Raw genomic sequence first — 27,227 nt, forward strand, 5'->3', positions numbered from 1 at the left:
GGGGGGGGGTCTCCTTCCCTGCCGCCTCCGGGGATCGAACCCGGGACTTTCTCAGGAGAGAAACAGGAAAACGGAGCTGGTTTGGAAGGAGGAGAATTTGTGTCTTCGGGGAGGGAGGGGCCACTCATTCCTGCCCCCCCCGGTCAGTGAGCTCCACTTCCTAGAGAGGCAGGGAGGGGGGGCAAGGAGGAGGGGAGGGGCCTGATCCACCTTCCCGGAAGACGAGCAGCTCTGCGGAGGAGGAGGAGGAGGGAGAAGAGGTGCGAAATATATCTATATCTTGGGGGGGGGGGAGAAGGAGGCGCTTTTCCTTCCCCTGAATCTGCAAACAGGGCAGCTGGGAAGGGGGGCAGGATTTGGGGCGGGGGGAGAAAGGAAAGTGGGGGGTTCCTCCCCCCTCCCTTCTGGGGATCCGGCGAGCGGGGGAGGGGCTCGTTTAGGAGAAAGGAGCCCCTCCCCCCGAGGGGGCGCCTCCTTGGAGACCCCCAGCCCTTTTTCTTGCGGGGAAGGAAAGGGGAATAGCAGAGCGAGCAAGGGAGGGGGGAGAGGAGATGCTCAGCCGCCCCCACCCCCGGGAAGGACAAGGGAGGGCCCCCCCCCAGGGCTGGGACTTGAACCCAGGCCCCAGTTCCGGCAGGCAAGGCTTGGTGTGTCCCCTTTGGGTGGAGACTGGGGAGTCCATGGAAGGGTTAATGGGGGCGAGAGAGGCCTGGATGGAGGACCCCCCCCCGTCTCCCTCCTGGGATGGGGAGGGATTTGGCAGAAAGGCTGAGCCGGCCAGGGGGGCCTCTGGGGAAAGGGGACCCTGGGGGGGGGTGGAGGAAAAAAGGGAAGCATCCCTGGGGAGGGATCGAAGCCATCTTGGAGAAAGAGAGAGGGCCTGGGGGGCCGCCTGCCTTGACTTCTCCCTCCTGCCCAGGAATCTGCCAGGACTCCAGGGAGAGATCCCTGAGCAGGAGCCCCGATCCAGCCACCCTCTCCTCCCCTGAAGCTCAGTCCTTGCCCTGCCTCAGGTCCCAGATCAGGAGCTGCAGGGGGCGATGGGGGCTGTTAGAGCGAGTCCAACCATGGGGGGAAAGAGGAAAGGGAGGAAGGCCCCTTTATTATTCCCCCCCCCCTTTGAGGCTTCTCTCTGGGCAACTCCAGTCTCCCCCACATGCCTGTGTTTCTGTGCAGAAGCATCTAAAGGGCTCCCCCCCCCCCCAGAGACACCTGGGCCCAACTCCTTCTCACCTGGTTTCCATTATTCCCACTATATCAGATCTCTTAAATCTGTGGGTTTAAGGGATGGGGAATATTGTTATGGAAAAGGGTGGGTTCCCGTGTTCCCCCCTCAAGAGCCTGCATTATTATTATTAGTACAGTGGTACCTCGGGTTACATACGCTTCAGGTTACAGACTCCGCTAACCCAGGATGAGAACAGAAATTGTGGTCCAGCGGCGCGGCAGCAGCAGGAGGCCCCATTATGTTAAGAACACTTTCTTAACCACCGGAACGAATTGAGTACTTAACCCGAGGTACCACTGTACTGCAGTTTCAGTTATTGTTTTATTTATTTATTTATTTATTTATTTATTTATTTAATCTATTAGTTGCTTTCTCTTGCCCAGGGCAGCCCAAAGTGACTTACAACCAGTTGTTGTTGTTGTTGTTGTTATGTTCCACGGTGACGCTCCAAGGCCTTCTTTGTCGTGTTTCCTGTATTTTGGGGAAAGAGAAAAGGCTGTTCTCAGGGACTGCTCCACCATGAGGGAAACTGAGGCAGCCCCCTCAGGCAGGAGATGCAGGGAGGGGCAAGGAGGGGACAGAGCTGAGTCCCATTTGGCCAGCCCTGATTTAACCCTCTATCCTCTCATCCAGTGGAAGGTGCTGTCCCATTGCCAGTGTCCCAGACACAATGCAGCCACCTTGGGAAGTCAGTGGTGCAGGATGATTTGGGAATGTGTACAGTTGGTTGGACTTCATCAGGAAGATGTTGGAGATCACGGAGGAAGGAGGAAATGAAATACAGATACAGTGGTGCCTCGCAAGACGAAATTAATCCGTTCCGTGAGGCTCTTCGTATAGCAGTTTTTTCGTCTTGCGAAGCAAGCCCATTGACAGCTTAGCGAATTAGCGGCTTGGGGAAAGGGGGGGGAAGGGGGGAAAACCCGCAGGAACTCGCAAAACATTTCGTCTTGCGAAGCAAGCCCATAGGGAAATTTGTTTTGCGAAGCGCCTCCAAAACGGAAAACCTTTCGTCTAGCGGGTTTTCCATCTTGCGAGGCGTTTGTCTTGCGGGGCACCACTGTATTCAGCGTTTTCAGGGGAGGGGGAAGAAGGGGAAAGTTTGTCCCACCAGGTAAGACCCCCATCCTCCCTGGCCATGGGCCATCCTTGCTTGGGCAGGTGGTACTTTGAGTCCAACCACATCTGGAGGGCCAGAGGTGCCTCAATTCAGTATAGACGGTTCCTCTAGGGCTCAGTGTTACTTGGGAGTTGGTGAAATTCGATCTTAAGGGTTCTTGAGACATTTCTGAGGGATTGTGATCCAGACCCTAACACTATAAAGCCAAGGTGTCCCCACTGAGCAGTTTATCAACCCTGCTGGTCGCTGGGGAAGACCTTCTGAAGGAAATGCTTTGTCCCCAAAGTTGCTTCCTTCCTTCCTCCGCTGCTGCCGCCCACACTAAAGGAATGTCTGGATGAAATCCCAGGGATGCTTGGCTCCTATTACAAAGAGATCTAGTTGATATTCTAGAAAAAAGTGTGGCTAAGACTGAGTCACAATCGTGGCTGAGAAATACAGCCAGGGAATATGAAACTGATTTGAAGATAGGTTTCTTCTTTACACGTTGTTGTTGTTATTATTATTATTATTATTATTATTATTATTATTATTATATTACATTCAGGAGAACACACCACGGGTTTCATCTTCTTTCTATTCTTTCCCACAATTAGTGTTATTCACCTTTAATACTCACCTTTTTCAGTGTCACACATATTTTTATCTTGTGATCTTCAGATGAAAAACAATATACAAATTTAATAAATAATTCCCAGTTGGAGCAGAGCTAGAATATCCAGAAGCCCTAGGCCACCCACGGCAAAGGAGGAAGAACAGTGAGAGAGGCCTGGACACGGAATCTCCACTAAAGATAAGCCAGTGTCAGGAGGCAGGTGCGAGACCTGGCGGCATATAATTATTATAAATCATAATTGGGGTGGGTGTCTCAATCTGGCCTTCCCAGCGGTCAGGCTCCAGCTGCTTTCCTTCTGCATCTCCAGCTCTCTGCATTCCATAATGCAAGACTGAGAGATGGAGGTCCAACCCCAAGAACATTCTCCAACTGAGCACTCCTTCAACCGACCACAAGCACCAAGCCCTGTCACTAGACTTATATATGGGTCTCCCAAAATGGTCACTATGCACCTCCTGAGGCCAAAGGGACTGTGCAGGTGATTAATAAAGATCTAGAGGTCGAAGGGGACAGAATGTGGCCCAAGGGGTGGAGGATTACAGTGCAGAGGATGAAGAACTTCATGATGAATTTAGGATCCTGATTAATATTGGCCAGGTTCATGGAACATAGAGCAGCTCCCTTTCCTGTGAGAAACCACTTTTTATAAAACGTAAACCCCACTGTATTCTGAGATAATGCTGCTTCATTAATGCTTGATTAAGGGTTAGGAAAGGCTGATGATGCTTGACCATTATTTAACATTATTTCATCTGTCTTTCCTAAAAATTTGGAACATATGGAGGACAGGAAAGAATGTACGAGACGTCAAAATAAGAGCAGGTGCTAATTGATGTGTGTAATATTCCTTTGTTCTCTTCCTAGGTTTCCTTTCCCCCCGCTCCTCCCTGTTGAAAGAAGACAATGGAGAAGGCAGTCAAAATTCTGGAGGGCCATGTCCAATGGGAATAACGAAGAAACCATATAAATTCATGGAATGTGAAAAGAGAGAGGAGAAACAATTTGAAAGTATGGAGTGTGGGAAGAGCTTCACTGACAGTGGAACACTTGGAAAACATCAACGGACTCACACTGGAGAGAAACCATTTAAATGCATGGAGTGTGGAAAAAGCTTTGGTTGGAGTTCAAACCTTCGTATACATAAACACACTCACACGGGGGAGAAACCATATAAATGTAAGGAGTGTGGAAAGAGCTTCAGACAGATTGGACACCTTAGAAACCATCAACGAACCCACACAGGGGAAAAACCTTATAAATGTATGGAGTGTGGAAAGAGCTTCACTGATAGTGGATCATTTAGAAAACATCAACAGACACACACGGGTGAGAAACCATTCAAATGCATGGAATGTGTAAAGAGCTTCAGTCAGAGTAGATACCTTAGAATCCATCAACGGATTCACACAGGGGAGAAACCATTTAAATGTTTGGAGTGTGGAAAGAGCTTCACTGATAGTGGAACATTTAGAAGACATCAACGGACTCACACAGGGGAGAAACCATTTGAATGTATGCTGTGTGATAAGAGCTTCACTGTTAGTAGAACACTTCAAATCCATCATCGAACTCACACAGGGGAAAAACCATATAAATGTATGGATTGTGGAAAGAGATTCAGTCACAGTGAATCACTAAGAAAACATCAACGGACTCACACAGGAGAGAAACCATTTAAATGCATGGAGTGTGGACAGAGCTTTATTGATGGTACAGCACTTAGTATCCATCATCAAACTCACACAGGGGAAAAACCATTTGAATGTATGGATTGTGGAAAAAGCTTCACTTGTAGAGGAACACTTAGACTCCATCAACGGACTCACACAGGGGAAAAACCATTTGAATGTATGGAATGTGGAAAGAGCCTTATTGATGGTACAGCACTTAGAATCCATCAACGGACTCACACAGGGGAGAAACCATTTGAATGTATGGAATGTGGAAAGAGCTTCACTTCTAATGTAGCAGTAAGAAGACATCAATGGACTCACTCAAGGGAAAAACCATTAAAATGCATGGAATGTGGAAAGAGTTTTATTGAGAGTAGAGACCTGAGAAGCCATTATCGAACTCACACTGGGGAGAAACCATTTAAATGCACCGAGTGCGGAAAGAGCTTCAATCGCAGTGGAACACTTAGAAAACATAAATGGACTCACACAGGGGAGAAACCATTTAAATGCATGGAATGTGGAAAGAGCTTTAGTGATGGTACAGCACTTAGTAACCATCATCAAACTCACACAGGGGAAAAACCATTTGAATGTATGATATGTGGAAAAAGCTTCACTTGTAGTGGAACACTTAGAATCCATCAACGGACTCACACAGGGGAAAAACCATTTGAATGTATGGAATGTGGAAAGAGCTTTATTGATGGTACAGCACTTAGAATCCATCAACGGACTCACACAGGGGAAAAACCATTTAAATGTAAGGAGTGTGGAAAGGGCTTCACCAATGCTGGAAATGTTAGAAGACATCAACGGACTCACACAGGAAAAATCATTTAAATGTATGGAGAGTTGAAAGAGTTTCTTTCAGAGTGGAACCCTAATTTCACACACAGGAAACTTAAGACGACATCAACGGACTCACTCGGGGACAAACAAATAAATGTATGGAGTGTGGAAAGAGCGTCAATAGAAGTGGAAACCTTAGCAAACACCAGCGAACTCAAAAAGGGAAAACCACTTACGTATATGGAGCGTACATAGAGCTTCAGTCCTGATGTTCTTAGAAACCACCAATGGACTTGCACGGAGGAAAAGCTTTAAGAGTTGAAACCCTACAATCCACAAACTGAAAAATCTTAAATGGTTTGAATGGAAGGGGTGTGGGAAGTGTTTGAATTGCTTTATATTTAGATAATTTTATTAATACTGTGGTACCTCGGGTTACATACGCTTCAGGTTACAGACTCTGCTAACCCAGAAATAGTGCTTCAGGTTAAGAACTTTGCTTCAGCATGAGAACAGAAACGGTGCTCCGGTGGCGGAGCAGCCGCAGGAGGCCCCATTAGCTAAAGTGGTGCTTCAGGTTAAGAACTGTTTCAGGTTAAGAACGGACCTCCGCAACAAATTAAGTACTTAACCTGAGGCACCACTGTATATAATTTTATTTACAAATTGTGTTCAAAAATGGAAGCATTCACTTCTGGGTTCTTGGCGTTTGAAAGCCCCAAACGTTCAACTTCCGAAGCGTTCTACAACCGAGATTCCACTGAGAATCCAGCAATAGTGTGTCGTCCAACGATATCCATTCTTTTAACCAACACAAAGAGGCTGCCTCGTAGTAGAAAATCTAGCAGTGCGAAGCCACTTCTATTTTTAGTATCTATCAAAACTTTATACTTTATTCTTGGTGTTTCCCCCCTGCCAGAGTAATCATTAAATATCTCTTTGCCATTTGTTAAAGAAGCTTGTATTATTTATTATTGGTATCATTTAGAATAAAAACAGTATCTTAGGTAAAACATTTCTCTTTATGGTTGAAATCCTTCGTCAAAGTGATAGCTTCATCCTGCCCCATATTTCCAAATGTTTTTAACATCTTTTGATACTTTAACGTAATTGGAATATGTTGTAATTCAGTGTTTTTCAAATAAACCCTTATTTAGTCTCCATCTATACAATGAATTCTTTTCTTTCTTTTTTTTATAATATTTTTATTGGTTTTTACCCATATCGAAGACAATACAATACAAAACAAAAGACAAACAAGAAAAACATACAACAATAATTTGACTTCCCCACACCTTCCCTTCGCTACATCCTTATTTTACCATTTTTTCGAGCAACTCATCAGTCCATTTTTAATCAAGTCCCTTTTAAGTTTACTTAAAGTTTAAGATTTACAGCTGTAATTCTTTGTTTCCTACCCCTTGACATCTTATCAGTCCACAATTTTACAATAATTTTTAAGATATGTTTTGAATTTCCTCCAGTCCTCTTCCACTGTCTCTTTCCTCTGGTCACGGATTCTGCCGGTCATCTCTGCCAATCCCATATATTCCGTCACCTTCGACTGCCATTCTTCCAGAGTAGGTAATTATTGCATCTTCCAATACTTTGCCAACAGGATTCTTGCTGCTGTGGTTGCGTACATAAAAAATGTCTTATCCTTCTTTGGTACCAATTGGCCGACCATGCCCAAGAGAAAAGCCTCCGGTTTCTTTACAAATGTCCACTTAAGGACTTTCTTAATTTCATTATAGATCATTTCCCAGTAGGCCTTAATCTTTGGGCAGGTCCACCAAAGATGATAAAAAGTACCTTCAGCCTCATTACATTTCCAGCATTTGTTATTGGGCAAATGGTAGATCTTTGCAAGTTTGACTGGGGTCATGTACCACCTATAGATCATTTTCATTATATTCTCTTTCAGGGCATTACATGCCGTAAATTTAACACCGGTGGTCCATAACTGTTCCCAGTCAAACATAATATCATGACCAATGTCCTGTGCCCATTTAATCATAGCTGATTTCACCGTTTCGTCCTGTGTATTCCATTTCAGCAGCAAATTATACATTTTAGATAGATTCTTGGTATTGGGTTCTAACAATTCTGTTTCTAACTTTGACCTCTCCTTCTGAAAACCAAGTTTCCTGTCCTGCTTAAACATCTCATTTATCTGACGGTAGTGTAACCAATCTCGAACTTTATGCTTTAGCTTCTCAAAACTTTGTAGCCTCAGTTTTTCACCATCATATTCTAAAATTTCACAATACTTAGGCCAATTAGAGTCCATGTTAATTTTTTTCACTGCTTTCGCTTCCATTGGTGACAACCACCTAGGGGTTTTACTTTCCAGTAGGTCCTTATATCTATTCCAAACATTGTACAGTGCTTTCCTGACAATATGGTTTTTAAAACTTTTATAGACCTTTACCTTGTCATACCACAGATATGCATGCCAACCAAAGCTATTATCGTATCCTTCCAGATCAAGGATGTCTGTGTCTTCAAGAAGTAGCCATTGCTTCAACCAGCAAAATGCTGCTGATTCATAGTAAAGTCTTAAGTCCGGCAGGGCGAAGCCCCCTCTATCTTTTGCATCAGTTAAAATCTTAAATTTTATTCTGGGTTTTTTGCCCTGCCAGACAAATTTAGATATATCTTTCTGCCACTTCTTGAAGCAGTCCATTTTGTCTAGAATCTGCAACGTCTGAAATAGAAACAACATTCTTGGCAAAACATTCATCTTAATAACAGCAATTCGGCCTAACAAGGAAAGTTTCAGCCTCGACCATATATCTAGATCCTTTTTAACTTCTGTCCAACTTTTTTCATAGTTATCTTTAAATAGATTCACGTTTTTAGATGTTAGATTTACCCCCAGGTACTTAACCTTTTTTGCTATTTCCAACCCAGTTTCACTTTGAAACCTATCTTTCTCCTCTTTTGTTAGATTTTTTTCCAGCACCTTTGTTTTCTGTTTATTTAGTTTAAATCCTGCGACCTGGCCAAATATCTCCATTAATTCCAAAACTCTTTTGGCACTAGCTTCTGGCTGTTGTAAAGTTAACACTAAATCATCTGCAAATGCCCTTAACTTATATTGTTTAGATCCGACCTGAATTCCTTTTACCAGCTGGTCCTTTCTAATCATATTTAATAAAACCTCCAGAACAGATATAAAAAGTAACGGGGATATAGGACATCCCTGTCGTGCGCCTTTCTCTATTGGTATTTCATCCATTACCACATTGTTCACAATTAGTTTAGCTCTTTGTTCAGAATATATTGCACCTATACCGTTTTCAAACCCTTGGCCTACCCCCATCCCATGGAGATTCTTCTTCATAAATTTCCAAGAAATGTTGTCGAAGGCCTTCTCCGCGTCCACAAATATTAAGACTGCCTTTCTGTTAATGTCCACCTCCAGCATCTCCAAAATGTCTATAATGTTCCTCACATTATCTGACATGTGTCTCCCTGGGAGAAAGCCTGTTTGGTTCTTATGAATCTCCTCCACCAGAACTCTTTTAAACCTTTTCGCCAGAACGTCTGCAAAAATTTTGTAATCCACATTCAAAAGTGATATAGGGCGGTAGTTCTTAACTTGATGTTTCTCAGTTTCTGTCTTCGGTATAAGTGAGATGAATGCTTCTCTCCACGATTCAGGCGCCTTTTCCCCCTCTAATATCTGGTTGCATACTTCCTTCAATGGCTGTATTAGCCATTCTTTAAGATCTTTGTAATATTTCGCAGTCAAACCGTCTGGTCCTGGTGATTTCCCCAGTTTCATATTCTGAATGGCACCCTCTATTTCTTGTTCTGTAATTTTTTCATTCAAAATCCTTTTATTTTTTTCTGAAATCTTTGATAATCCATGTTTTTTAACAAATTCCTCTATTTCTTGTTCATTTGTAGGCCCTTGTGCATACAGCTTTTTGAAAAAGCTTTGAAAACAATTGCTTATTTCATTTGGTTTGTTAATAATTTTCCCATCTATTTCCAGGGATGTAACAGTATTTAGCTTTTGCCTCTTTTTCAGTTGCCATGACAACAGTTTCCCACATTTATCTGCCGATTCAAATGTCTTTTGTCTCATTTGCTTTATCTTCCATTCTATTTCTTGATTCATCAGTTCCATATATTGCGTCTGATGGTATTTTATTTGCCTTAAGATCTCATGAGACTTCGGTTTGGATCTCAATTTCTTTTCTCCTTCTTTTATCTGGTTCAGAGTCTTTTCCTTCCTCTCATTTTGTTTCTTCCTCTTTATAGAATTTTGCTGAATTAGGAATCCGCGCATCACGGCCTTACTTGCGTCCCATACTATTCTTTTTTCCACCTCCGTTCTCAGATTTATTTCAAAATAATCCTTCAATATTTTCTGGGCCTTTTGGTGAATTTCCTCATCTCTGAATAGGGTGTCATTCATTCTCCATCTGAAGGTTCCAGCCGTTGTTAATTTCATTTCCATCCTTACTGCATTGTGGTCGGAGCAAGTTTTTGTGCAGATTTCTGTTTTTTTCACTCTTGGTGCCAGATTGCTAGAAATCCAAATTTGATCAATTCTAGTCCAGGTCATCTTTGCTTCCGAGAAAAAGGTTCCCTCTCTTTCCAGAGGATTCCTAGTTCTCCAGATGTCGATCAAGTCCATGGTGTCAGTCAGTTCAAAAAAGGTCTTTGGTAGTCTCCCGTCCTTGGATATTACTTGTCTTTGTGCCTTGTCCATATTTGTGGAGACAACTCCGTTGAAATCTCCCATCATAATAATTTTAAAGTCCATAAAGTCCATTAAAGTCTCATGCAACTTCTTGAAAAAGTCTGCCTTCCCCTCATTAGGTGCATAAACTCCAACGATTAAGATCTTTTCTCCTTGAATTTGGATTTCTACTGCCAGGTATCTTCCTTCCTCATCTTTAAAGATCATTTTTGGTTCCCATTTTTCCTTAGCATAGATCACCACCCCTCTTTTCTTAACTTTATCTGAGGAAACAAATTCCTGTCCTAATCTCTTGTTTATCAAAAGTTTCCTGTATATCCTGGCAATGTGAGTTTCTTGCAAACAGATTATGTCTAATTGTTCTTTCTTCAATATATGAAAAACTTGATCTCTTTTTCGGGGATGGTTCAGACCATTACAGTTCCAACTCAGAAGTTGCAGGGACATTTTTGTTATTGAGTATTTTTCCCACCAACTGCTCCAAGTTCTTGTTCCTCGTCAGTCGGTGCTGGGTTCAGTCCAAACGATAGGTTTGCAATGTCCAGTGTTTCCCTCTCTCTCACGGTTCCTTTCTGAAAGTCCTCGAGGTTTCTCTCCAAAAAGTGTTCTTTGTCTTGAGTTGTTTTTATTTTGGTTTTCTTCCCTTTGAAGTTGAAAGATAACCCTTGTGGGAATTCCCACCTGAATGGAATTTTATTTTGTTTCAGTAAATCAACTAAGTCTTTAAATTGTGTTCTCACCTCCAAAAAGTATCTGGGAATATCTTTAAAAATCTGTATTTGGGAATTTTTAATAACCAGTGCCTTCTGGAAATGTAGGTTCAATATTCTGTCTCTTTCTTCCTTAGATCTCAAGGTAATTAAACAATCCCTTGGTTTCTTGCCTTGCTTTCTGCCAATCCGGAAGGCTGTAGTTATTGCGAACTCATCTTCCTCTTCCAATAGCTCATCACTCCAAAATTCTTGGAACTTGTCTGTGAGAAATTCCCCAAGCTTGTCCTCCTCCTCCTCAGGTACCAGTCTCAATTTTAGGTTCTTGCCTTTCCTCTCCAGCTCCATAAGGGCCAAGGCTTCATCATGTTCATATACCTTCTTTGCAATAGGAACAAATTTCCCTCTAGTTTCCTCGGCCGTGGTCCTGGCGCTCTCAGCTATTTTCCTTGTCTCTGAGCTTTCCTGAATTAAACGATTTATAGAGTCAGTATTAGTCGATATTATCGTCGTGTTCAAGTCCAGTCTTGTTGTCAATTCTGTTAGTTTCTTGGAGTTCTCTGTAGATTGCTTGGTGAGTGATTCTAGAGATTCATTTATCCTGAGTAGAGCCTGTGTCATGGAATCCATTGATATCGTTGTTGCTCTTTCCTGTGTTGCTGATGCTCCTGTCAAGGAGCCTCTTTTCTTTTGAGCCTGAGCCTGCTTTGCTTTGGATCTTGTTGATATTTCATCCAGTGGACCGCTCATATCTCAAGGTCGTTCCCACAGGAACAGCTGCAAGTGGAAAATCCCACTGTTTTTGCCACAATACAACAACAGTCTCTCTTTTAGACCTCTAGAGGGAGTACATTATATCCATTACAGGAACAAAGAAACAGGGAAGGAAGTAGCCATACCAAGTTCCAAAAGTGAAAGTCCAAGCAAAGTCCCTACCTTGTTGCAATTTTAAATATTACAGTTTCTGTCCACTAAAGTCCCGTTATTTTGTTTCAGATAAATCTTGCTTTATATCACATCTAGTTTGACAGTTCATTCCCAGGCGCTCACTGTCCCAGCAGCCTGACCAGAGGTGTTGACAGCGGAAAACCTCCGTTTCCAAAACTTCTCTCTTCCACCAAGCAAAATTAAGTCAATTTTTCTTCCCCCCCTCTCCCACTCTCCAGGGGGGAGGTCCTCTTTCGATGTCAGGTTAACTAAGTTGCAAAAGATAGATACGATCCCTTTAAATGCAGCTTACTTTTTTTTCGTTGCTCAGTCAAACATGTAGCTCCGGGAGGCTGACTTCCTTAATTTTGCCTGACCCGTTTTCAGCCAAATCTTCTAAATTCTTAAGTTTTAAAGTCCCGTTCCCTTTGTTTGTCAATCTTACTCACGGGTATTATTTTCAATCGGTAGTTTCAGGAAGGAATCGGCGCTCTCCATCAATGGCGACGCGGCTTCGCTCCGTGGGCTGGGTTACGATCCTCAGCACCGCGCTCACACCCGCTGCCGCTCCGGAGCCTTTAAAAAGGCTCTTTCGCGATACCGGGGGGCGCAAAGGTGCCCACCGAATCTCCTTGTTCACAGGCTTCAGCGCCTGTGATTTTAGGGGTCCCCCGCTCGCCGTAGCGGGTCAGACCCGAACTCACGGAGCAGTCCTGCTTCGGAGCTCGAAGCTAGGACCACCATTAACGCTGGCGCCGACCGGAAGTCTATACAATTAATTCTTTTCACCCCTCATAATCATCCATTTTGAGTTTTGATATAGTTCTTGGCTGGATCTCTACAGTTTTTAATCCTGTAGGCAGTTCCATCAATATCTAGATCAGGTTTCTTTTTCCCGCAGAATCCTTTGAATCAGAAGAACATGTTTACTCTTGTTCTAATGGGGGTCTGAATCTCCAAGCATCTGGGTTGGCAAACTAAGGCCTGTGGGCCGGATCAGGCGCAATTGCCTTCTAGATCCGGCCTGCGGACGGTCCGGGAATCACCGCATGGATTGCCAGCACGCACGTTCTTTCCCTCTCCCTCACCCGGCGGCGCTTTTCTCCTCAGGGACGAGCAATCTTGTCCCACAACTGGTGCCATCAACGGGGGGGGGGGTCAGCTCACCCGCCTGCCTGCCTCAGAAGGGTGGCGCTGGGAAGGGGGTGTGACGCTGGATGCCGGCTGCTGCTGAGTTTTCCTCCCGCTCCTCCTCCCTCTCCCTCAGTCCGCCCTTCCTTCCTTCCTTTTCTGTGCCCCTTTTCTGTGCCGCTTCCTCACACGCTTTCTTCATCACCCCCTCCCTCCTTCATTCCTCCCATGGCATTCAGGCGGTTTGTTGCAGCGGCCGCAGCTACCGCTTGCGGGTTGGGAAGCAGCAGCAGTTGGTGGGTAAATGCTCTGGCAATGCCCCCGTTCCCCTGCCTCCGTCCGTGGCTCCGCCGGGGCTTCTGCTTCTGTCTTCACCGGCCAACACAGCCTCCAACCTGCCCTGGCACCTGGCTGGAGAAGCCCAACTGGGGCTACTGGGACAACAACTGGGACAGGTAAAGCCAAACATCTTCAGGCCTCTTTGTGGGCGGGCCAAAATCGCTCATTTCCCCCCAAAATATAGTCCGGCCCCCAACAAGGTCTGAGGGACAGTGGACTGGCCCCCTGCTGAAAAAGTCTGCTGACCCCTGATCTAGTAGATCCATTGTTGTAACCATATCAAAAAAGTATTTGGTATTTTGCCTTCTTCTGAGATACTTTCCCTCAGTGTTCTGTCATAGTCCAGTGATACTACTCCATTAAATTCACCCATAATAATTATATTTCTGTCAATTCAGTTCAAAATCCTTTATTAGGCATAGCACACCACACATTAACAAACAAACAACATATACAAACTGTATAAAATACGGGTACAGCAAACACAATTTATCCTAGTCCTATTCTTAACTCCTAGAAATTAATCCATGTACATGAATAACATAATACAATATAATATAAAATAATAATACAACACAGCAACATTACCTACTGAAGCAAGTGAACGTGATCAGGTACTCACTGGGTGCAAAATAAGGATCAGGCAGACTCGGCAAATGGAGAAAATGAAGGTGAAGTTTATTGCCAGGCAATAAGGACCCAGTTTGGAATCTCTTCCAAAAGGAACTGGGACCCCAATTGACAGAAATCCAGAGGTCTTTATACCTGAGTAGATCACAGCAAATCATAGATCATGAGACAACCATGAGACAGTCACGATATTGTCAGCAAATAATAGCCAATCAGCAAGCTTCTTGCCATGCTTCCAGCACCTGGTCAAACACCGAGTTCAAGTTCTGCTTTCCGATGCTTGCAGTGACGCTCTGTCTAACCTCTCCCCTAGTTATGACAGGACAGGGGTTTTGGAGATTTTGTGGTTTTGCTCTTCCTGTTCTTGTGGACTAATTTAGCCTGTATCTGAAGGGGATTTTGTACCAGAATCTCTGATTCACGTCTTCCCCATGTCCAGGGTACACAGATATTGTAGGGGAAAGGTCGGCTCTAAATCTTGCTGTTTCAAGCAGTGTGCAGTTAGCTAAGGCACAGCTTCCCTTTGATTCAAAATGGATTATAAAATACTGTAAGCCTTGATTATGTGTGAGCATATATGAATATATTGATTTCTGATAACTGATTATATGAATAGCATAGGGGTAGCCCTTCTTCCTTGCCTCACTACCATTAAAAACCACTAAGTCTCGTTATCATGGCCCATTCTTTCTTCATGGACAGCTCTTAAAAATTCGGCCGCTATTAAAGTAATTTGATCATCGCTGTCCGCCAGCATGTCCTGAACAGTTGGTTGAGTAAAAATCTGTTTATTGAATTTTAGGGCCTCATATAATTGTATTCTGGCATAACTGCCAAAATCACAGGAGAAGAATATATGTTAGTATTTAGTTCCTTTTTACTGCATTTGCAGAGACGCTCAGATTCTGGGATAGCCAAATATCTTCCTCTCACTACCACCGAGCGAAACATGTTAAATCTGGCCAACATAAACATCCTACACGATTCATGTTTCTTCAGATTTGTCATGTATCCCTTTTGGAAATCTGTACACAAAGGGAGATTTAAGTGGATAGGAGAGCAGGTGCTGTGCTTTGCAACCTCAAGCATGGCAACAGCACTTTTTTCTGTGAGAGTCTTCCTAATAATTTCCCATGTATCTTTGGGATCAGAGATTTCAAAGGCAGAGTGAGCCCTATAGAATCCAGTTTTCTCCTACATATCAATGATAGATTGTAGATTGCATTATCACTTAAAAGATCGTAAAGTAGAGAATTAGGGGATAGGGCTCTATAATGGAGGAAGATCCAATATTTCAAGGTCCTCAGCCATGCTCTTACTGATAAAGGCAATATTCCCAGCTCACAACATATTGTTTCATATTTTACTGAGTTTGCAAGTCCTAATAATGACCTCAAAAGGGAAGCGTGAAATTTATCCAGCCTCTTGAGGTCGCCTGAAATCCACACTGGTGTGCTGTATAGAAGTTGGGTACAAAGTTTCATATCAATCACTTGCAATACAGCTGGGGTGAATCTGTTTCCTACTGGAGAAAAAAATAGGATTTTATATGATGGGCTGTCACTTTGGCCTTAGCTATAGCAGCACATATATGTGTATTCCAATTCATATTATTTTTGAATGTGATTCCCAGATAATTGAAGTGCTTAACTTCCTGTATTAGATGTCCATTAATTATACAGCCTTTTGGGTTCCCTCTCTTTCTGAATTGCATAATCTTTGTCTTCTCATAATTAATTTTGAGATTATTAAGAGAGCAATAGTTTGAGAAACTCTTAAATAATTTTTTTAAACCCAAAACAGAGAGTGAAATAATTACAGCATTATCTGCATAAAGTAGTAAAGAGAGTGGGCAATTGTTTAAATAAGTGGTTGCGTTTTGAAGGAATAATGGTAGGTCAGATAAAAAAAGATTAAATAGGGTAGGGGCCAAGATACAGCCTTGCCTAACTCATCGATTATTCAGAATAGGACCTGCAAGTCTACCATCTTTTGATACTTTAACATATATTTGGTTATTAGAATGTAAACTTTGAATCAGTGTAAGTAAATATGGGTCAATACCAAGGTGTTCTAGTTTAGTCCATAGTTTGTTGCGATCGACCAAATCAAAGGCACTTTTTAAATCCACAAATGCCACAAAGAGGGAGGGGCAAATGGTTGGGGACCAGTTTACCACAGGACCTGATCTGCTGTGGAGGGTGCATGGCAGGCGACTGAACTCCGATGCGACACCCTGGAAGTCCCAGAGCGCTGCATCAGTTAGAATGGGATGCTTAAGAAACCTCTACAGATTCTCAAAGGGGAGAAGAAAACATTTAGATGTATGGAGTGTTTGACATATTTCTCTCTGAGATCACTTTCCTTCCCATCAATGAACTCAGATAATGGGAAATCAGTCTTAAATGCATGGAGTGCATGTGAAGTTCTGGTATTTGTATATAAAGTTGTATAGACAGGTCTTTAAAGAAATGAAGGTCATGTCTCACAAGTATAATAGCAGATATAATATAATGTTAGATAGGGAGGGGGAGAATCTGGGGTGCTGGGGTGAGTGATGATGGGCTGAGAGGCAGCTGATTTGGGGGCCTTGGTGGAGAGAGTTGGAAATGTTGGTGTTAGGAGTTGTGGTGGTAGTTTGGGAGCAGGGTTGGTGGGATTAGTATTATAGGAACAGCATCATAACTCCCATTGATGGAACAACAAAGACACAAAAAGACGAAAAGCATCTTATACATTTTGATGCTATGGCCTGTCGGCTACGCAAATAAAGTCTATTCATTCATTCATCTTATACATAGACTGAAAGGGCTTAAGGTCAGTGAGAAAGAGGAGGATTGGTTTGAGAAGATACTGAATTATTTGGGTAGGTTTGAACAATTTGGGGCAATTAAAATGTTAAAAGTTAAATAAACCTTGTGGAGGGAGGAGCATTAAGGTATATAGAATTGTACATATGGTTGAGCTGAATATGTTATTATTGAATATTATTGAATATGCATATTATTGAATATTGTATACCCAATGTATTTTTTATTCATAATAATAAAAGAAACAAAAAGAGTAGAAGCATCTTATACGTACTGCTAATATCCCAAACCTCATATATTGTTTATATTTTATGATAGTTTTTATTAGTTTTTTTATTAATAATAATACAATATAAGCAACATTAATACAATACCAATTCATAATACAATTAAAAAAGCCAATTATTCTATTCCAAATTAAGCATTTTTGGATGACTTCCCATGCTGAGGTCTTGGGGAGAGGCTGTTGTTGTTCCTTCTCCTGCTTCCATTCTTCCGTAAAGAAGGCTGATTGCTGAAGAATTGATGCTTTTGAATTATGGTGCTGGAGGAAACTCCAGCACCATAATTGGACAATGTTCTCGGAGCTACCAGCATGAGTTTAACTAAACTGCAGGAGGCAGTGGAAGACATGAGTGCCTGGCGTGCTCTGGTCCAGGGGGTCACGAAGAGGCGGACACGACTAAACGACTAAACCACAACAAGGGCTGACTTCCAGCTTTCCATTACTAATTTCCATCCATTAATAATTATATTCCATTAGGAATTATTTTTCTTTCTTGAGTGAAGGATTGCCACATCATAAAACAATGTAGTGCATGTATAGAGAAAGAACAAAGGCTGTTAGGATTTCATGCTCCCCAATGCTGATTTTATGTTTGATATATTTCACACACCTGTCTGAGTGGAGCGTGAGAAAGAAGAAGAAGAGTTTGGATTTGATATCCCGCCTTTCACTCCCCTTCAGGAGTCTCAAAGCGGCTAACATTCTCCTTTCCCTTCCTCCCCCACAACAAACACTCTGTGAGGTGAGTGGGGCTGAGAGACTTCAAAGAAGTGTGACTGGCCCAAGGTCACCCAGCAGCTCCATGTGGAGGAGCGGAGACGCGAACCCGGTTCACCAGATTACGAATCTACCGCTCTTAACCACTACACCACGACTGTCTTATCTCTCTTCCGGTGTGAGACTGAAACTACTTTCACTTTTATGTCGTTCTGTTTTGTTGTTGGAGCTGATGAGAATGGATGCCATTATGCATATGTATGTAAATGTTAAATAGTAGTTTAGAACTACGATGCCTCTTTCTTTTGCTGTGTTAACGCAGAAGGCTAGTGTGCATAAATCAAGATGGTTTATGTCGCTGGAGAAGAAGGGGATGCCTTTTCCAGAGCTATGCTCATTGGAGGACACTCGGAGATCTGGAAGGGGGGCTGCAGGTAGCCCAGAGCGTTTTCCAACAAGGGCTCCCCTTCACCCACAAGTGACAGGTATGGGAAGATCTGTGAGTGAGAGCTCACCCCTTCAACCCGGGGGGGGGGGGCTTGCAAGGATAATTATTCTCAAATCCTCCTTAATTATTTACACTCCCCTGAGATTTCCTGTAACAGGAATAGCAGCTCCGCTGGGGGACGTCCTTGCAGAACAGAATGAGTAACAGAATGAGCTTCAACAGGGACAAATGTCAGGCCTTGCACTTAGGCAGGGAGACCCACCTGCACAAATAGAGAATAGGGGACACCTGGCTGACTAGCAGTACATGTGAGAAGGATCCAGGGGTCTCGGTGGACCACTAGCTTAACCTGAGTCCACAGGGTGATGCAGCAACAAAGAAAGATAACTCTATTCTAGGCTGTAGGGTAGGACTCGAACCCATGGCCTCAAGTTGCAAGAAAGGCGATTCTGACTAAACCTTTGCCAGCAAGAGCTGTTTGGCAGGGGAAGAGACTCCCATGAGAGGGGGTGATGCTCTGGCTCTGTCTTCAAAGGGGGAGAGGAAGGGGCAGAGCCCAGGATCTGGAGATGGCCAGCCCATGGAGAGGAGGGGCGGCGGAAGAGCTCTTTGCTACGAATGGGGAAAACCTTTGCATTTCAATCTTGCCTTTGAACCAAAGCTGTCCTGCGAGCAGCTCACATAAAATCAGCGGATCTATACATACATATAATGGGGGGAAAGGTAAAAGGCGGATCTAGACGGATCCTCGTGAATTCATATGATTTTTTCATTCAAATTAAATAAAACCACCATGATACTGTAGACTATGTCTTATTCTGTAGAGAGCATCAAAAAAATCATGCATCCACTATTTTGTGGAGCCGCAGGGGCGCAAAAACATGGTTAAAAAACACGGATCCTCATGGACCCTCATGACTTGTGCACAAGACCAACCCAAAGTCACCATCAGTTCAAACATCATGGCCAGGGGCACAGCCTGCACCACAAAAATCACGGATCCACGGTTATCTGGCCACTCCATGTACCAAAAACGTGGTTTTGAAGCACGGATCATCAGGCTTTTCGCATTGGGCCAACCCAAACTCACCGTCAGATCACACGTCATAGCCAGGGACACAACCTGCACCACAAAAAACTCGGATCCATGGGTTCCTGGCAATACCGTGGCCCAAAAACGTGGTTTTGAAACACGGATCCTCATGGATCCTCACGCTTTTTGCACTAGATCATCGCAAACTCACCATTAAATCACACATCATGTCCAGGGGCACAGCCTGCACCAAAAAAATCACGGATCCACGGCTTCCTGGCCACTCCATGACCAAAAAACGTGGTTTTGAAGCACGGATCCTCATGGATCCTTGCGCTTTTTGCATTGGGCCAACCCAAACTCACCGTCAAATCACACATCATGCCATGGGGCACAGCTTGCACCGCAAAAAAACTTGGATCCATGGGTTCCTGGCCATACCGTGGCCCAAAAATGTGGTTTCGAAGCATGGATCCTCATGGATACTCACGCATTTTCCATTGGGCCAACCCAAACACACCATCAAATCACACATCATGGCCAGGGTCACAGCCCGCACCACAAAAAACTAGGATCCACGGCTCCCTGGTCATACCATGGCCCAAAAACATGGTTTTGAAGCGCCGATCCTCATGGATCCTCATGTTTTTTGCATTGGGCCAACCCAAACGCACCGTCAAATCACACATCATGTCCAGGGGCACAGCCTGCACCACAAAAATCACAGTTCCACAGCTTCCTGGCCATACCGTGGCCCAAAAACGTGGTTTTGAAGCACGGATCCTCATGGATCCCCACGCTTTTTGTATTGGGCCAACCCAAACTCACTGTCAAATCACACATCATGTCCAGGGGCACAGCCTGCGCCACAAAAAACTCAGATCCACGGCTTCCTGGCAACACCATGGACCAAAAACGTGGTTTTGAGACACAGATCCTCATATGGATCATCACACTTTTTGCATTGGGGAACCCCAAATTCACCCTTTATTCAAATATCATGTACATAACCACAGATCTGACCACAAACATCATGGATCTACTGCTTCATGGCCCTGGCCAGATGCTACCCTGGATATATTGGCCAATTTTTAGGTGGGTGTGCTGGGATGGAGGAAATGGAGTCGGCTTAATTTCTATCCATTAAAGATGGGCGCCCAATGGCTGGGCCAGAATGATTTCAGTTCGGTTTGCCAGCTCCCAGCTCTTCATGGGGCGCAATAGTCACCTGTAGCTGCCATCAGGAGTCCCTTTTTTGATCCTGGATGCTTCTGTTTCTATGGAGGCATTGGTCACAAATGTAGCCAAGCTGGAATTTTTGAATCTATGTCAGGTTAGGCAATCGGTACTGTACCTGTCCCTTTCCAACCTAGCCATGGTGATCCATGCAGTAGTCACCTGCAGACTAGACTACTTTAACTTGCTGTACACCTGAGCCGGAGAGTGCAGGGTATAAATGTGATAGAGAGTGAGAGAGAGAGAGAGAGAGAGAGAGAGAGAGAGAGAGAGAGAGAGAGAGAGAGAGATATATGCAGGGCTACCCTTGAGACTGCTCCAGAAACTCCATATGGTCTAAAATGCAGATGCATGAGTTCTTACTTGGACTTTGTGGAACATTCAGTTGGTTGGTCATCAGCTGGATTGGCTCCAGGTGGAGTATCGAATCAGGTTCAATGTTTTGGTGCTAATCTTTAAAGCCCTAAACAGTCTGTGACCTTTCTTATCTGTGGGAATTATCTTCCAATACAACCCCCATGAGTGTGACGCTCATCTAACAGCAACCTACTGGAGGTCCCTGGCCCAAAACATATCCAGCTGTCCTCAACCAGAGCCAGAGCCTTTTTGGTGGAACACTTTGTCTAATGAGACCAGGGCTCAGTGCAATCTATCTCAGTTCCCTCACTTGTCCTGGTGAATGGGCTTGCACATTCCTATGACCCTTGTGAGTGAAGCCGTTGGGAATCTCGTACTCCCAGCAGGGTCACCCAAGGCGGTAAGGTCAAAGTAAATTAAATATGCTCAGAGTCCTGTAGTGATTTCATGCTCTTTATTGCAGCTTGTAAAACAGTGACTGAATTTCCCCCCAAACCTCAGGCTTTTATATACATTATTTACAAAATGAGTCCCGTCTGACTGGCTAATTCTGCTTCCCTCCTGGAGCCTGGTTGGTCTTTTCCTGCAAGCCAATCAGTTCTTGCATTCTAAGATCCTGCTTGCCTATTGTTCTAGGATCCAAGCTTAGTACATAACAGGGAAGGAGCTAGACAAAGAATGATCCAATAAGTCCTCAACGGCAGAACAGGCGGGTGATAACAAGCAGTGTGTTACAACGGCTGTGAAGGCGGATGAAGGTTGCAGCAGATAGGAATCTATCGGTTTGTCGTGACTACTCATGCCATCAGAACAGAGCCCTACTGCGAAGACTGTGCGTTGGTCAGCGTGCACTGATCTACACACATAAAACAAATTCACGCACAGGCATCTTCCAAAAACCCAACCCAACCCCCCCCCAAAACCCTCCCCCCAAGGCGATCACTAAATGGCTACGGGGGCAGGAATGTGAAGCCCCTAGTCATGAACCGACACATGGGCAGTGGGTACAGATTCAGTCGTTCTGACTCAGTGAATGAGGCAGTTGAGCAGCTCAGCAGCTGTGTCCATGACTGAGCAGCCCTTTTTAGGATCCACTATGCTCACCCCGAAAAGGGGAAGGGGCTGGAAACGGTGCCCTAAACATAGTATGCCTCCCTTTTTCCCTGACTGGATTACCGTGCTCAGGTGGAATCTCTTTTCCCATAGTTCGAATCAATTATTCTGCATCCTAGTCTCTAGAACAGCAGAAAACAAGCTTGCTCCCTCTTCAACATGACATCCCTTCAAATATTTAAACATAGCTATCATGTCACTCCTTAATCTTCTCTTCTCTAGATTAAAAAAATCCAGCTCCCTAAATCTCTCCTCATAGGGCTTGGATTCCAGACCTTTTACATTTTGGTCACCCTCCTCTGGACATGCTCCAGCTTGACAATATCCTTCTTCAACTGTGGTGCCCAGAACTGGACACAGTATTTCAGGTGTGGTCTGACCAACCAGAATAGTGTGGTGGCATTCCTTCACTTGATCTAGACACTATACTCCTATTGATGCAGCCCAGAATTGCATTGGTGTTCTTAGCTGCCACATCACACTGTTGACTCATATTCAGCTTGTGGTCGACTAAGACTCCCAGATCCCTTTCACAGGTACTGTTGTCAAGCCAAGTGTCCCCCACCTGTGCATTTCATTTTTTCTATCCAGGTGTAGTACCTTACATTTCTCCCTATGGAACTCCATATTGTTGGTTTTGGCCCAGCTCTCTAGGCTATTCAGGTCATTTTGAATTCTGACCCTGTCCTCTGGTGTATTAGCAACCCCTCACAGTTTGCAGTCATTTGCAAATTTGACTAGCACGCCCTCTATTCCATCATCCAAATCATTTATAAAAATATTGAATAGCACCAGGCCCAGGACAGAACCTTGTGGAACCCCAATAGTCTTTTTTTTCCAGGATGAAGGTGAGCCACTGATGAGCACTCTTTGGGTTCAGCCCGTCAAGCAATTACAAATCCACCTAACAGTAGCTTTGTCTAGCCCACATTTTACTAGTTTTTTTGCAATAATATCACGGGGGACCTTTTCAAAGGCCTTACTGAAGTCAAGGTAAGCTGGTACAAGGGAAAGCAGGATTGTAATTACCGTAAAAATTACTGATCACTTTGGATCAGCAGTCTCAACCTAACCCGCTATGTGGGGAGAGCCACGTATTCCTTTGGAAGGCAAGTGGAATACAGTGTATACTGACAGCTGTTTTAAAAGATGTAACTGTAACTTAAAATCCAGTATCAGAAAAAAATAAAAATAGATGGTCCCTGTGTGGATAGTCATGTTTGCATGATGGGGCCACCTCCAGTGACCATGTGGCCTGATATAAGAGGGTTCTAAAATCAGTCCTGAAAGTAGATTGAGAATGACTCATGCATAGCTTTTGCTCTGCCATTAACAAGGTGAGCTGAAGCAAATTATTTTCTTTTCTTTTCTTTTTTTAGTAAGTTTTTATTAGAATTTTTTTTAAGGTTACAGAAGAAAAGAAAAAATATAAGTCAAAACAGAATCAAAAAAGAAAAAGAAAGAACAATACATAAGAAAACAAATATAATCCAAGAACAACAAAAATAAATAAAGAGAAACAAGTCAAACCTTTACATCACTTGCTTTAATTCGCTTACTTCCTTGATCTCCTCACACCTCCCATTTTGGTATTCTAATTCAGTTAGATATTTCAACAAATCCTTTCCAGCTTTGTTTTTATCTTAATAATTTATCTTAATATACTGTGATTTTACATTCTCTTCTTTCACAAATTCGTTTTTGCTTTAAAGATAAACTTTAATTTTTTTCCAATCTTCTTCCACCAACTCTTCTCCTTGGTCTCGGATTCTGCCAGTCATCTCAGCCAGTCCCATGTCGTCCATCACCTGCATCTGCCATTCTTCCTGGGTGGGTAGATCTTGTGTTTTCCAATACTTTGTGATAAGTATTCTTGCTGCTGTTGTGGAGCTGAAGCAAATTCTTGCCTCCCTTTGGGATTAGCAGTATTTCCTACAGCATTCTTGTTGAAGGGCATTGGAGAGTTAGGCGAGGGACATTTTTCTGTTTTTCCATCAAGCCCCCAGACAAGAATGCTACAGCATCAGCCCCAAACACTCAGTCCCATAACAAAAAATACTCAACGGGGTTAGGGCTGAGGGTAGGGGAAGTACAATCATGATCTTTCCAGTCCTCTAGAAGCTGACCCTTTTGGTCATTTTGGTCATGGAGCCAAATATCTGTTCCCAAGTTTAAAGATCTAAACAAGTAAAGAACAAGCTTGCCCTTTACATGCAAAAGCCCTGAAATTCAGCCCATTGGGCAACGGATCATGGGGCTGGGAGGAGGGAGGTAAGGACTAGCACCTTCTCTGCCCTCCACCTCCAACAGCTACACCTGAAAGTTTCATGATGGGGTTCGATTTGAGAAGCTGAATGTTTATAAAGGCACTTAGCCAATTTCTGCCACAGAAATTCTGAACAGAAACACTCTGCAGGTTCAGCCCCCAAAAGAAACTGCTCTATGGTCTCTGTGTTGGGAAATGGGAAAGGATCTTGCTCATCACCAACCTTCCCTCCACAAATCAGTATCACTATGAGGCTGAACTGAACAGCTTGCTCCAGAGTTTTAAGAGATACGTTTCTGTGGTGTAGTGGTTAAGAGGGGTGGACTCGTAATCTGGTGAGCTGGGTTCGCTTCCCCGCTCCTCCGCATGCAGGCTGCTGGGTGACCTTGGGCCAGTCAGACTTCTCTCTGAACTCTCTCAGGCCCACCTACCACACAAGGTGTCTGCTGTGGGGGTGGAAGGGAAAGGAGATTTTTAGTCACTTTGAGACTCCTTCAAGTAGAGAAAAGCAGGATATAAAAACCAACTCCATAAATAAGAATTCTATGGAAAAGGACCATCCCTGCCATGATGATGAACACTATATGTTTGGATTTTGCTGTATTATACCAACCTGTGGAATATGACAGTTCGCAGTTTCAAAATCTATTTTTTTTAAATAATTTTTTATTCATTTTCCAAACACATAATAAAAAACAAACAAAGCACAAAACAAAAACATACAAACACTTAAAACATGTATAATTTCATACTCTTATTTTCATGCCCTTCTTTCCCCTGACTTCCCCATACCTCCCTTTCGCTGCATCCTTGTTTTACATTTCTTTAGCAACTCCTCCAGTCAATTAACTTCTTGATTCCCTTTCATTAAATTTTCTTTAACTTATTAGTTACAGCTGTAATTCTCTATTTCTTATTCCTTGACATCTTAACACTCCTCAACTTTACAACAGTTTTTAAGATATATTTTAAATTTCTTCCAATCCTCTTCCACTGTCTCTTTCCCCTGGTCACGGATTCTGCCGGTCATCTCTGCCAGTCCCATGAAGTCAATCACCTTTGTCTGCCATTCTTCCAGAGTAGGTAGGTCTTGCGTCTTCCAATACTTTGCCAAAAGGATTCTTGCTGCTGTGGTGGCATACATAAAAAACGTCCTATCCTTCTTCAACACCAATTGGCCAACCATGCCCAGGAGAAAAGCCTCCGGTTTCTTAGGAAAGGTCCACTTAAGGACTTTCTTAATTTCATTATAGATCATTTCCCAAAAGGCTTTAATCCTCGGGCAGGTCCACCAGAGATGGTAGAAGGTACCTTCAGTCTCATTACATTTCCAGCATTTATTATTGGGCAAATGATAAATTTTTGCAAGCTTGACTGGGGTCATGTACCACCTGTAGATCATTTTCATTATGTTTTCTTTTAAGGCATTACATGCCGTAAATTTAACACCAGTGGTCCATAACTGTTCCCAGTCCGCAAACATAATGTCATGACCGATATCTTGTGCCCATTTAATCATAGCTGATTTCACCGTTTCATCCTGTGTATTCCATTTCAACAGCAAGTTATACATTCTTGACAGATTCTTAGTATTGGGTTCTAACAATTCTGTTTCTAACTTTGACCTCTCCTTCTGAAATCCTTGCGCTGCGCTCCAAAGGCTTCAGGCGGCTATCCCTGAAGCCTGGAGAGTGAAAGGGGTCGGTGCGCAGCGACCCCTCTCGCTCTCCAGGCTTCAGTGAAAGCAACGCGTAGCCTCTGGAGCGGGGAGGGAGCGCTCCCTTTGCGCTTCAGAGGCTTCGTGTTGCTATCGCTGAAGCCAAGGAGCCTGCATTCGCTCCATAGGACGCACACACATTTCCCCTTAAGTTTTTGAGGGTAAAAAGTGTGTCCTATAGAGCGAAAAATATGGTAGTCATATATTCTCCTATCGGCTCTAATAATAATATTGCAGTGGTGACATTAACAGTGCATTTTTGCGATTTTTGTAGTGCAACTCATGATTTTTGTGGTGCAGGCTGTGCCCCTGGACATGATGTGTGATTTGATGGTGAGTTTGGGCTGATCTAATGCAAAAAGCGTGAGGATCCATGAAGATCCGTGCTTCAAAACCACATTTTTGGGCCACGGTATGGCCAGGAACCCGTGGAACCGGGATTTTTGTGGTGCAGGTTGTGCCCCTGGCTATGACATGTGATCTGACGGTGAGTTTGGGTTGGCCCAATGCGAAAAGCGTGAGGATCCATGAGGATCTGTGATTCAAAACCACGTTTTTGGTCCCGTGATTTTTGTGGTGGATGCTGTGCCCCTGGCCATGATGTTTGAACTGATGGTGACTCTGGGCTGGTCTTGTGCAAAAATCATGAGGGTCCATGAGGATCCGTGTTTTTAACCGTGTTTTTGGGCCCCTGCGGCCCCACAAGATAGTGGATGCGTGATTTTTTTGATGCTGTCTACAGAGTAAGACATAGTCTACAGTATCATGGTGGTTTTATTTAATTTGAATGAAAAAATCATATGAATTCACGAGGATCCATGTAGATCCGCCTTTTACCTTTTTCCCCTTTGAGGCAATAAAAGTGGGAGGCCCCCCCAGGGCTGGGACTTGAACCACCTGGCAGGAATCCCTGGGGCGCCGCAATCCTAGGTATGGTGGGTCCCCTTTGGGTGGAGACTGGGGAGTCCATGGAAGGGTTAATGGGGGCGAGAGAGGCCTGGAAGGAGACCCCCCCATCTCCCTCCTGGGATGGGGAGAGATTTGGCAGGAAGGCTGAGCCGGCCAGGGGGGGGGCTCTGGGCAAAGGGGACCCTGGGAGGGGGCGGAGGGAGGAAGGGAAGCATCCCTGGGGGAGGGATCAAAGTCATCTTGGAGAAAGAGAGAGGGACTGGGGGGCCGCCTGCCTTGACTTCTCCCTCCTGCCCAGGAATCTGCCAGGACTCCAGGGAGAGATCCCTGAGCAGGAGCCCCAATCCAGCCACCCTCTCCTCCCCTGAAGCTCAGTCCTTGCCCTGCCTTAGGTCCCAAATCAGGAGCTGCAGGGGGCGCTGGGGGCTGTTAGAGCGACTCCAACCATGGGG

At 44.0% G+C, this 27,227-nt stretch overlaps 2 protein-coding genes across 5 annotated transcripts in view; both read left to right on the forward strand.

Moving 5' to 3' along the window:
* Window positions 1-6,607, forward strand: LOC309364759 (uncharacterized protein). 4 transcript variants are annotated; one of them, XM_081902634.1, is made up of 3 exons: window positions 178-260; window positions 1,365-1,518; window positions 3,829-6,607. In XM_081902634.1, exon 3 carries the CDS (start codon window positions 3,906-3,908, stop codon window positions 5,478-5,480), a length of 1,575 nt encoding a protein of 524 aa, XP_081758760.1. In that variant the 5' UTR covers window positions 178-260; window positions 1,365-1,518; window positions 3,829-3,905; the 3' UTR covers window positions 5,481-6,607. The 4 variants fall into 4 exon arrangements, with proteins under 4 accessions (XP_081758761.1, XP_081758760.1, XP_081758759.1 ...); XM_081902635.1 differs by lacking the exon at window positions 1,365-1,518 and having other exon boundaries at window positions 1-260; XM_081902633.1 differs by lacking the exon at window positions 178-260 and having other exon boundaries at window positions 846-1,518.
* Window positions 3,402-27,227, forward strand: part of LOC309365057 (uncharacterized protein) — a gene marked incomplete at its 5' end in the record, with an annotated part of 27,746 nt that continues 3,920 nt past the window's right edge. The window contains one exon of the mRNA XM_081903186.1: window positions 3,402-3,442. Coding sequence (XP_081759312.1) covers window positions 3,402-3,442 — 41 coding nt within the window. The remainder of the gene's footprint in view (window positions 3,443-27,227) is intronic.

The sequence above is a fragment of the Podarcis melisellensis genome (genome assembly GCF_964234715.1).
Source record: "Podarcis melisellensis genome assembly, chromosome: 2".
Classification (NCBI taxonomy): domain Eukaryota; kingdom Metazoa; phylum Chordata; class Lepidosauria; order Squamata; family Lacertidae; genus Podarcis; species Podarcis melisellensis.

Coding starts and splice junctions, on each gene's coding strand:
- LOC309364759 (XM_081902635.1), top strand. CDS start 3,906: ATGGGAATAACGAAGAAACCATATAAATTCATGGAATGTGAAAAGAGA.